This window comes from Heteronotia binoei, chromosome 10 (genome assembly GCF_032191835.1).
Source record: "Heteronotia binoei isolate CCM8104 ecotype False Entrance Well chromosome 10, APGP_CSIRO_Hbin_v1, whole genome shotgun sequence".
NCBI lineage: Eukaryota > Metazoa > Chordata > Lepidosauria > Squamata > Gekkonidae > Heteronotia > Heteronotia binoei.
Window position 1 is genome coordinate 32,172,987 of NC_083232.1, and position 12,307 is coordinate 32,185,293.

Below are 12,307 nucleotides of genomic sequence, written 5' to 3' on the forward strand. Positions count from 1 at the left end.
TTTTAATAAATGGATACTTTTGTAAAATATGCAAAAACACTATGGGTGGGTTTTTGCTATTAGTGGGCAGGGCCGTCCCTGGACTGTTTGGCACCCTAGGCAAGGCTAACGTTTGGCACACACCCCCTCCCACACTGATAACATAACTGAATCACTTGTAGGCACCCAATTCAGTGCCCCTAGAAGGCTGGCGCCCTAAGCAGTCACCTAGTTTGTCTACTGGCAGGGCTGGGCCTGTTAGTGGGAACATGTTGGGGACCTATGAGGAATCCTGGTGAAAGAAATGGTTTGGAAATGCCTCTCCTCAACTTTCTTTCTCCAGGACATTTTAAGCTTGAACACGCCACTTTCCTAATTTCTGTAGGAAGTGTTCTTTAGTTAGCAGATTGCACAAGGCTTTAATGCAGTAGTGCTCAGATCAGACCTAACCACCTGCTTGCAAGGTTACAAAGTTACTCAGTGTAAGGTTTCAAGCTGAAACAAAAGAATGTCTTCTTTATTCTAAAGATGCGTTTGATAGTACAGGGTAAAGAAAAAGAGACAGTTCCTATGCTATCTAGCTAACAGATGGGAGTGGATGTACAGACAGGCAGGGCTTTTTTTTTTTAGCAGGAATGCACAGGAACTCAGTTCCGGCTGGCTTGGAGTCAGGAGTGTGTGGCCTAATATGCAAATGAGTCCCTGTTGGGCTTTTTCTGCAAAAAGCCTTATTTATTTATTTATTTTATTTATTTATATCCCGCCCTCCCCACTGAGGCGGGCTCAGGGCGGCTTACAACATAAAATCGAAGAACAATAACATTAGTAAATATTAAAAGGACATATTCAATAATAATTTAAAAACAATTAAAACAGAAAAAACAGAAGCAGTCTATTAATTCGGTGCTATTCTGATGATGACGGCCTTCCTCCACAGTTCTTAAATGCCAGTAAGTTGTATGCCAACTATGTATGTGCAACAATGGTGATGTCAGGGTGTGTGGCCTGATATGTAAATGAGTTCCTGCTGGACATTTTCTACCTGCAGACAGCCCTGCAGACAGGCATCTCTTGTGTGCAAGAGAATGGGAAGGAAGGAGGTTGCCTTTCCCTGGCCTAGAGTGTTGATCTACACTCAAAAGAGATTGAGTGACAGTAGAGAGTAAACAGGAAGATGCTTAGTGCTTGCTTAACTACCTGCTACTCTATGGTCACTTGCTTCTGGAGGTCTGAGACACAGGGACACATCACATTTGGTACTTCCAACAATTTCTAGTTTTCGCTCCTTCAGCCTTGTATGTTCTGTGCATCATGGAGTACAGTCAGTTCCCTTTAGGCTTGCTTTTGAGGTTTTCTTTGAATGAACTTACAAAGACAAGTTTTTCTACATGCCACCGATAGATAAAACTCTCTCCATTTTCTGTGGGTTGTAATAAGCATGAAGTAAGCAATAAATAATGAAAACAATATGTACGGTATATATTTTGAACCAAAATATCAGACAAGCTGTAATTAGATATACCTCAATGGTTCAAACTAGAGTGTTAGAAAAGCAACAGCACAAATACCTTGTTTCTGTGCTTCACTAGGAACTATCTATTTATATACACTATCCGGAAGATCCAGCGGAAAACTGTGTAAACATTTAACAAGACACGTATCTATTTCTCAAACTTGTCATTTAGTCAGACTTGCTCCTCCTGCACCCTTTTAGATCAAAACAGCAACTGGCTATTGGCTGAAACATTGTATATTCCGCGACGAATCCCACCAGTGCCAAAATCCTGCGAGGGTAAAAAGCGCAGTAAGCCTCAGTAATAACAGAATAATTTGTTTTCGTAGTGTCCTATCTCTCGCGCGTGTGCCTTGTTACTATTGTTTAGGAGTGCTTCTACTTTGTCAGATTTGATGGGGGGGGGGGGGGGGAAGAGTCACAACGTCACTGGACCCACCTAGGCCAGAAACGACTATTGCAAAGAATCCGCCTTTCTCCCTTCAGCTTGGAATCCTGGGACAACTTTCCACGATCCACGAAGACCCACCTGGGAGAGCCGCGCGCGCCGTCCCCAAGCGCAGGGACTAGCAGGCTAGCTTTGCGGGGCAGGTAAAGTTACAACTACAACTCCCGGCAAGCTTGGCGGCGGCGTTTTCCCACAGCTCGGGGGGAGGAAGAGGAGGAGGAGGTGGCGGCGGCTGCGAGGAGCCCGAGCCGAGCGGGTGGGTGGAGAAAGCAGCGAAGTCTCTCTCGCGAAAGCGAGGCGAGGCGGAGGAATCCCACAATACCAGGCGGGTTGGGGAAGCTTGTGGCGCTCCCGCTGTCTCTTTAATGCAAGAGGAAGCGATGAGGAGGGGAGGAAAATGGCAGAGCTGCAGATGTTACTAGAAGAGGAAATCCCTTCTGGCAAGCGGGCTTTGCTCGAGAGCTACCAGAACCTCACCAGGGTCGCCGACTACTGCGAGAACAACTACATCCAGGTAAGAGTCCAGCCTGGCTTGCGGGTTCTGCGCCTTCTCGAGGGGGCCAGTCGCGGCTGGCTCCCTTTCCTGCCTTCCTTCCTTCCTCGCCTTAATGGAGAAAGAAAAAGCCAGCCGCTCTGGCTGTTACAGGAAATGGGCAATGACTGTTGCGAGAGGCACCGACCGAGCAGCCTCTGGGGCACTGTGTTATCTCCAGCAAGCCTCCTCAGATATATCTGGCATCGAGCACTTCCCTCGCCCCCCTTCCCACCATGTCCCCCCTTTTTTCCCCCTTTTAAACTTTTGAACCAAACGAGGTTTCCTCCTCCTCTTCCTTCAGTCAGTCCCACCAACCTCAGCTTCTGGTTTCGTGGAGGGTGGTGGGGAACCGGAGGGCAATAATGTGGTCAGTGGAGATCGGAGGGTGTGTCTTTCTGGTTATTTATGATGAGGCACACTGTACAGACCCCTCTCGCTGTGTGTGTTTTGTTGTGAAGCGGGGTGTGGGGGGGGGAGAAGAGTGCGTAGTGGTGGTAAGATGGTACACGGTTAAGAAAGGCTTTGAATGTTTCTCTTCTTCGGAACGAATTGGACTCTCTGGTTCTGTCGCTCTGTGTGTATGTGTGTGCCTGCCCATTAGATCCTCTTTTGGGATCTGACAAACCTACAACATTGCCATAAGTTGCGCGCGTGTGTTTTCGTTTTTAAAAAGCACGATTTGGATGACCCACTGGGATTTAGAGAACATTATATCGGTCTGGGGGGTGCTTTGGTTTTTTTTAGAAAGGCAAGCGGGAGGCTTATATGCTAAAATACCTGTTGTGAAAGGGTTCTGAAGTGGGTTGTGAAAAATTGCTTAGCGCGGTAAGGTGGCAGTGTGAAGCAATCTTAAAAATGTATATTTGAGAGGGAAAAGGGAAGGCGGGGCGGGGGGGGGGAGAGAACCCTCATACATGCGCGCACACACTCCGGATCACTTCATGTAATTTAATAATGTAAGTGAATTCCCCATGGACGTTGTTTATTTAATATTTGGCATGTAGTTTTTTGCCGAGACTAAATGGATTGCACTCCTGGCATGGCACTGTAGTGATAGTAGATTGCTAAAATGATCAGCGTTTGGGAGAATTGAACCACAGGTGTATAGTTAGTAAAAGGACAGTGTGATATTTTCATGTGCATGGATACCTCTCGCCAGTGGATGAACCAACTTCTTTCATAATTAAAAACATTCTATGGCAGTAGCTTGTAGGGATAGAGACTCTAGCATGTGAATATTATAATTAGTGAGGAAATGAATATTTTAAAAAATTATTCCTGGTCTGTTTTTCCCCAGCTTCACTACAGCCCTGTTTCTTAATGTGGTTGCTGCAAAACCACTTTTTAAGCTATTGCTTTCAAAATAATTTTATAACAATGCAGATTATACACAGTCCCCGTTTTATCTAGATAAAAGCAACATGAAACCTGTTGAATGCTGTATATGTTTGCCTAGATGCAGATCTGTACTTTAACATTCCTTGTTCCCAAGTAATTTTTGTACACTGGCCTTGTCTTCTGCTTTAACTGCCTTCTTAATTGTCTGCATGCAGAGTTCTCTACTAATTGTCTCCTGTATGTCTCCTGCTGTGCATGGCATTCTGGGAAAAACATGGCCATTTCCCTGCTGTCTGTACTGTTGCTACTTGACATTTCTCCATTCTCTGTAGCTTTATAACTTGGTCCCTGGCCATGGATCATGGACAAACTAATGTGATGGTAGCAGATCCTTGTAAAAAAGAGGGGATGGGAATTAATTTTTCACCACAAGTGGCCGTATGGATAAAGAGAGCAGCTTGATTCTTCACGTTCTGTATTCCTGTGAATTGTCTCCTCAGCTGAGTTCTGATATTTCCCTCAGCTGAATTCTTCTCTCTTTAAGCAAGAGATGGGCCATCCCTGGATGCTTTTTCCTGTTCAGAATGACCTGTTCACGCCTAGTGTCTAATGCAGTCTGAGAGCTACATTTACACACATCGAAGTAGCCAAAAGTTACAGGTAGTGCTTGGCTTCAAAGTATCTCTTCCCCCCATATAGGAAACAAGATAACATATATTGTCCTGTTAGGAGTTTTTCTGTCCTCACCATAGTGGGTAGGAGCAGACAGTTTGTATTCATTAATTGAATGAACATGGTTGGTTTGTTTTTGTTTTTTTTTAAGATAAATGACTTTATGACAGGGGTGGCCAATGGTAGCTCTCCAGATGTTTTTTGCCTACAACTCCCATCAGGCCCAGCCATTGGCCATGCTGGCTGGGGCTGATGGGAGCTGTAGGCAAAAAAAAAAATCTGGAGAGCTACCGTTGGCCACCCCTGCTGTATGTGGGTTTCTCTATTAGACACTGGGAAACTAAGTGCTTTGTAATAGATTCCAAAGTGAAGGACTGGGATGACTGTGAATGGGCTTTGGATGTTGCCTACAGGCACTGTCAAGCTTTCCACAGTGGGGGAAACACCTGTCAGCTGGTCTCTTGTTGGTAACACTCAAAGGGGAACTGTGTTAGGGGGAGTTGTCTTTGCCTCTGAGCATGAGGAACTTGTGCAGATCTCATTCTCATATCCAGGGCTCAGATTCAGCAGGAGCTCACAGGAGTGCAGCTCCTGGACCTTTCTGACTGTCCTCTCTACCTACATTGTCCATTGAATAGTAGGTGCAGCTGCATAACAATCCCTGGATTAGGAGAGTGGGCAGCCAGCCAGCCAGTCACCAGGGGCTTTGCCACTCCCCCAGCAGCCCTCATTAACCCCTGGAAAAGCCCACCCCACCCTTTCTCCACTTCTTACGCGATTTGGGGTGGCGGGTGGCTTGCTGGCCTTTTGCCTGGGGGGGTGGGGTTGCCCAGGGGAGTGAGGCCTGCTTGCCCAGAGTTGCTTTTGGCTGCGGGGCATATGCTAAATTCCAGGTTGTCCCTTATTTTTCACCCTTAGATTGCAGTGTGGGGATAATACTAGTCTCACTGGTAGTGGTGCTGGGTAGCTGAGCAGCATTTAAGGAAAGTACTGTGTAAGCCAGGGGTGGCCAAACATGCTTAACGTCACATAGAATAAACAAAATGCTTGAGAGCTACAAGGAAAGCAGACATAAGGTGGGTCGTGGAGATCTCCCACTTTGTGTCTTATCTCCAACTGGCAGAGATCTGCTCCTCTGGAGAAAATGGCTGCTTTGGAGGGTGGACTCTATGGCATTGTACCATACAAAGGCCCCTCCCCAAACCCCACCATCTCCCAGATCCACCCCCAAAGTCTCTAGGGATTTTTGAACACAACCCAAGGAAGGAAGAAATGAAAATAGATGGCAGGAGGGAGGGAGAAGTGGAAAGAAAGCAATTTTAACCTCAAATGCATTCTCTAAGCTGCCGGCTTGGGAAAGTAATTTAGAGGAAAATGCCTTCTCCAAGCTGGCCAATGGGACAGTGGGGGCTTCAAGAGCCACACAATATGTATGAAAGAGAAGAAGAAGACATTGGATTTATATTCCGCCCTCCACTCAGAGTCTCAGAGCGGCTCACAATCTCCTTTACCTTCCTCCCCCACAACAGACACCCTGTGAGGTGGGGTGGGGCTGAGAGGGCTCTCACAGCAGCTGCCCTTTCAAGGACAACCTCTGCCAGAGCTATGGCTGGCCCAAGGCCATGCTAGCAGGTGCAAGTGGAGGAGTGGGGAATCAAACCCGGTTCTCCCAGATAAGAATTCACACACACTTAACCACTGCACCAAACTGGCTCTCAAGACCCACAGTTTGACCAGCCCTGGTATAAGTGCTAAGTTGTAGTGCTAGAAGTGGGAACATTTATTTTGCCCTGAACTGGATGGCCCAGACTAGCTCAGTCTCATCAAGTCTTGGAAGCTAAGCAGGGACAGCCCTGGTTAGTATTTGGATGGAAGATCACCAAGGAAGTCCAGAATTGCTACACAGAGGTAGGCAATGGCAAACCATCTCTGTTTATCTCTTGCTTTGAAAAATCTACGATGTTGCCATAAGATAGATGTGGCAATGGCACTTTCTACTACCTCCATATTTGCTGTTAACTATCTCAAGCCCTGGGATAGGACCAGTTATAATTTCTCTTTGCAGTAGGTCCCTTGCCCGTGACTCTTAAACCATTCTTCTATGCAGGGGGTCATTTTGCAGAAAAATAGGTGGTGGAGCTCATTAGCATAACTCAATGGCATATGCTGCCTCCCCACCAGCCAACAGCAACCTGATGCAAGAAAGGAGAGCCCAGGGCAAGCGAGGCCTTTGTGGGCTGGCTAGAGATCCAGACAGCCCAACCAGGCTTCACTCACCTGGGGCTCTCCTTGCTGCCAGCCCCCCCAAGTCAAAAGGCCAGCAAGCCATTTGCAGCCCAAAATCACATAAGTGGAGAAAGGGTGGTGTGGGTTTCTCCAGGGGTTAATGAGGGTTTCTGGGGGTGTGGCAAAGTTGGTGGCTGGCTGGCTGCCCACTCTCCTAATCCAGGGATTGTTATGCAGCTATACTTACTATTCAGTGGACAAGGTAAGTGGGGAGAAGGAGGGGGACCCCTTAGAAAGGTTCAGGAGCTGCACTCCTGTGAGTTCCTGCTGAATTCAAGGCCTGCTTCTATGTAAGTAAATGCTGGACATGCAGTTTAAATGGCACTGTGACACATACATTAAACTGGGTGGCATGCTGATAATGTCTCATTTATTTCCTTTGTATTCCACCTTCTCACTGTTGGGGACCCAAAGCAGCTTACATCATTCTCCTCTCTGTTTTATCATTGTAAAAACACTGGGAGGTAGGTTTGGCTAATTGTATGTTGCTGACCCAAGATCACCCAGCAAGCTTCTGTGGCACAGCAGAGATCTGAATTTGGATCGCCCAAATCCTAGTCTGACAGTCTAACTCAGGGGTGTCGAACTCATTTGTTATGAGGGCAAACGTGGCATAAATGAGACCTTGTTGGGCCAGGCTATGTCAGAGTGGTCCACATGTGCACCTATTTAAGATTATGTAGCAGAGATATAAACTTTATAAAGGACACAGACAAACACAATAAAAGATTTTTTTAAAAAAACTTGCTTAAAATATTAGCACTTGCTGGTCATAAAGCTGCTTTCTTTGTATTTCTCTCATGGGATCCAGGGAACTGGGCAAAGGTATCTCTGGCTCTTTCCTTCCTTCCCCAGGGGCCGAGGGGGGGGGAACCTCAGTCAATAGAAGGAAGAGAGGCTTGGCTCAATAGCTCTGCTGTGCAATTGAGAGAGCTTGACAAAGCAAGTAATAATAATAATAATAAATAATAACAAAGCAAGCTATCCTTCCTCCCCTTTCTCCCCAAGGAAGGAGCCTCGGCCAATGGAGAAAATAGAGGTTTTGCTCTGTAACTCCTGTGCAGTTGAGCAGACCTGGCAAAGCAAGCTGTTATGCAGAAAGACCCAAGATATAGGGAGAAGGAAGCAGATGACAGCCAGTTTCTTGGGGGTCTGATTCGGCCCCCGGGCCACATGTTTGACACCCATGGTCTAACTATTACACTACACTGACTCTGCTGCATAATATCTTCTTAAATGTCTTGCTACTGTTTTTGGAAGGCTTCTGAAACTAATAATTACTCTCTTTCCTAGGAAAAAAAATATGAGCTCAAAATGTCCTTGAACTCTTCACATTTTTTTCTTAATAAATATGGGTTTATACCACTATGTGCTTACTTAATTTCCCCCACCCCTTTTATTACATTGGTTTCCTGGTCACCCAGAAGAGCAATAATATTAACGTCCAGGACTGGCCCTAGATAGTTTGTCACCCAAGGCAAGGCTAACTTCTGGTGCTCCCCTCACTGATAATGTCATCAAGTCACATGGGGTGCCCAGTTTGGTGCACCCAGAAGGCCAGCGCCCTAGACAATCACCTAGCTTGCCTAGTGGCAGGGCCAGCCCTGTTAAACTCATCCAGTAAATAGAAGGGATGAAAGAGAGAGCCTGCATAGTTCTACGGGTAAGATTAGTTGTAAGAAAACTTCCCCACCCAAGGGAAAACCCACCATTGCCTACTTGCAGCTCAACTGACAGAGAATGGATGTCAAGTACAGTATCCATCCAAGGGAACAGAAAGTACTCTCTCAGTACTGCAGAAGTTCTCCTGGCAAGTAACTTAGCATGAATTCCTCTCAGGACTGTCTGGAATTTACTGCATGTCTCCCCCCTCCCCTTCAGTTTAACAGGGATCTAATTTGGGACTAATAATTTCTAGTGTGCTAGGGCAGACCTATTGCTAACTGTTATTGCTAATTACCTCCTTCCCAGGTGTGTTCATGTTATAGCAGTTACAGTGTTAAGGTTTTCTTTTGAGTAAGCCCCATTCCTGGGAGTAAGCAACCTGCAAACAGTTTCCCTGTAATTTTGGAAACAAAGAAGAGTTTGCTAAATTTAAAATGTAGTTTGAATATTCCTTTGCAAGAAAAATTCTCTTTTTTCTTTTTCCTGTTTAAACTATGGTGGGCTTTGGGGGGGGAAAAAGTTTTAACTCTCGGTATTCCTGTTGCCTAACATTTGAAGTATTTTCTGGCTGTTTGTAATGAGAAAGGGTTAAGGTTTCTTCCACTCCCCCTCCTTCGGAGCTTTCTTGCTCCACCCAAAGGAAGCTGCTGATAGAAATGCTAGAAAAAGGCGAGGTTGCTTTTGGTGTTACTCATGGGAAATATGACAAATACAGTGGTGTGGTAACCGCAGCTCATGTTTTGACCTGTTGGGGTGTTCCCCCCTCTCTCTTCCCCCTCTGTACTTGAGCATAATTGTGACAGACTGGTTGTGTTATTGTGTGCTGTTTTCAAATAGGTTTAAGGACATGTGCTTTTACCCTGATTTGTCTGTCTCTGCCTTGTTCCCTGCCATGACTTCATCTTGAATTTCTCCCCGCACCCTTCTGTGAATGCAAAAGTGGCTGTCAATCAGTGCAACTTAAATAAGGACGGCTGCGCAAGGAGGAGCGGAGTGCCATTTTTTAGGCTAATATCTAATTTTGCTGCTTGATGTGGGTTTAGCCCAATTCACCATAAAGCGATAAACGTTGATAATACTGATTTGATTTTTACCGTACATCAGCAGTTGCACAAAGCCCATCTGTTCTGCAGTTGGTCTAGTATGGAGATTACTTTCCTAGAGGATTGATTTGCTCAGAAGGGTCAGTGTCTGTCCTGCTGCCCCAGGATTAGTGATTCAGACACACAAGAGAATGTAGGGCTCTCTGTATATGTGCTCATGGGCTGGAGCCCAAGAATGAAATCCCTGCAACAGTTGTCTGCCTCAGTTTCAACTCATTACAGGTAATTGTAGAACTAAGAAGGCTGTTGGACTCCGGCTTTCTCATGGGTCCTTCTGGAAAATAGTTCAAGGTGCTGTACTGTAAAAGGATATGTGGCATTGCTGTAAAATAAAAGCATTGCATCAAATGCTTTGCTGCTGTAAAGTGGTCTGCAACTTGGGGCTACTTCATACTGCTGGAATGGCCTTGGATCAGCCATAGTTATCACAGAACTTTTCCTTGAAATGGCAGCTGCTGTGAGAGTCCTCTCAGCCCCACCCACCTCACAGTGTCAGGGGGAGAAGATATAGGAGATTGTAAGCTGCTCTGTGTCTCTGATTCAGAGAGAAGGACGGGATATAAATCTCCAGTCTTCTTCTAATGTATACTATGGAGACCCAAGTTTAAATGCTTGGTCATGAAGCTCACAGGCTGGCTTTTGGACCAGACGCACATTAACAAAGTTATCGTGAAAGTAAAATTGAGGGTGGGAGGGGATAAATTTTGAAGTAGTGGTTTGGTGAAGAAGTTTGGTTAGTGGTTAAATGTGCGGACTCTTATTTGATTTCCCACTCTTATTTGGTAAAGTGTGCGGACTCTTATTTGTTTCCCTACTCCTCCACATGCAACTGCTGGAGTGACTTTGGGTCAGTCATAACTCTCTTAGAGCTGTTCTGGAAAGAGTAGTTACTGTCAGGACTCTCAGCCCCACCTACCTCACAGGGTGTCTGTTCTGGGTAAGGGAAGGGAAAGGAGATTGTAAGCCACTCCGAGACTCCTTTGGGTAGCGAAGGGTGGGGTATAAATCCAATCTCTTCTTCTTAGTATTGCACAGTGTATTAGTTGGAGTGTCAGTCCTGTGAGATCCAGGTTGGAATTACAGCTTTGTCATGGAAGCTTACTAGGTGACCATGGGCAGGTCTTGCGCTCTCAGCCTAACTTACTTCACAGAGGAGTGGTTGTGAGGATAAAATGGAGGAGAGGGGTTGTAAATTAATTTGGGTCCCCATTGGGTAGAAAGGAAAGGGAAGGTCCCCTGTGCAAGCACCAGTCATTTCTGACTCTGGGGTGACGTTGCTTTCATGTTTTCATGGCAGACTTTTAACAGGGTGGTTTGTCATTGCCTTCCGCAGTCATCTACACTTTCTCTACAGCAAACTAGGTACTCATTTTACTGACCTCCGAAGGATGGAAGGCTGAGTCAACCTTGAGCCGGCTACCTGAAAACCCAGCTTTCACCAGGGATCGAATTCAGGTCATGAGCAAAGCTTAGAACTGCAGTACTGCAGCTTTAACACCACGGGGCTCTTGTGGAGAAAAGTGGGGTATAAATATCTAAATGTAAGATAAACGAATGTGTGTTCCCAGTGAGTTGCTGACGGCTAGGATAGAAACTGAAGTATACTCATTAGGAAGCTCTGACTGACTGCATCTCTTGATTGAGTATATATCTGGAGTGTGTCCTTCGTTTTCCTTTTGTTTACTGTATGAAATGTTCCCTTATTCGCATGAGAATATGCACAAAAATTTCAACAATCCAAAACTTACAGGACTCACAAAATTATTATATGCCCAATTATGGGGAAAGGCAAGATAGTCCTAGCAGACACAGTTGTCTGTCATCCATGTGTGTTGCTTGGTTTGAGTGTGATCTCTTGTCCATCTCTTTAATCAAAGCACAGGGTGATCTTTTGGGGGCACCTAATTCTAAAGAGTCTGTTTGATATCTTACATTTTTTACTCAGACATCTGCGGCTGCTTCTCCCCCTCCCTTCTAAAATCAGCTTGCCAGTTCTCATTCAGAAATCGCTATAAAATGCAAAGGTTTGTACAAATCTTAGGGGGAAAATGGATTTGAATCATCATATTTCTGTCCCTCTGCCCCAGTTGTTGAAGCTATAGCTGCCAATATTGTATTGTACTGGAAAGTAGCTTCTGGCTACTCTGTGTAGTGACGCAAGCACAGTTTTTAAACAGTTTCCCAGATAGTAGTATACCTAGCCCTCTGGGTCAGATAAGCCTTCTAGGTAATCAGCACTTATCTGAGAAGAATAAGAAGGGGGAATGCTGGTAGAAGGGGCTGAGAGGAGCCGGGTGGCATTAGAAGAATTTACTGTGCTGAGAAAATTAAAGATGTGTGTCAGCTGCTGACTGTGGAAAGCACTGGGGAACTGAATATAAATAAAGGAAGTTAATGCAAATGCTGTGGGGATTTTAGGATTTGACTAATCGAGAAAAGATTGTAGAACTAAACTATTGCAAATCTAGCTTAAATGTCCAAATCTTGTTTTACTGGTTTCAGTGCTGGGAAAATAGAGACATCTTTAGATGAAATGAAGGGAGGTAATTAATTTACAACTGGGCAGGTATAAACAGAGAATCTCTACTAGCAGTATGTGTATGCTTTCTTGTATAGGCAGAGAACTCAAGATATGGCTCCTTGTTTACTACTCCCCCCCCCCCAGCAATATTTTGGTAATTTGGGTGATTCTGCACTCACGTTGGTCCAGGGCGGGCTTCTGTTTTGGGGCGGAGCAAGCTGGCAATTTTGCACCAGTTGCTCCACGC

The 12,307-nt window shown here is 45.5% G+C and overlaps 1 protein-coding gene across 11 annotated transcripts in view; it reads left to right on the forward strand.

The window, feature by feature from the left end:
* Window positions 1-1,976: 1,976 nt before the first annotated feature.
* The window catches only part of ABI1 (abl interactor 1), a 141,942-nt gene continuing 131,611 nt past the window's right edge, over window positions 1,977-12,307 (forward strand). For 9 of the 11 annotated variants that reach the window (XM_060248318.1, XM_060248317.1, XM_060248316.1 and 6 more), the window contains exon 1: window positions 2,128-2,454. In XM_060248318.1, the coding sequence (XP_060104301.1) occupies window positions 2,338-2,454 (117 nt within the window). In that variant the 5' untranslated portion in view covers window positions 2,128-2,337. Of the gene's footprint in view, window positions 2,455-12,307 lie in introns of all 11 variants that reach the window. The other 2 variants (XM_060248319.1, XM_060248312.1) reach the window with 1 other exon arrangement.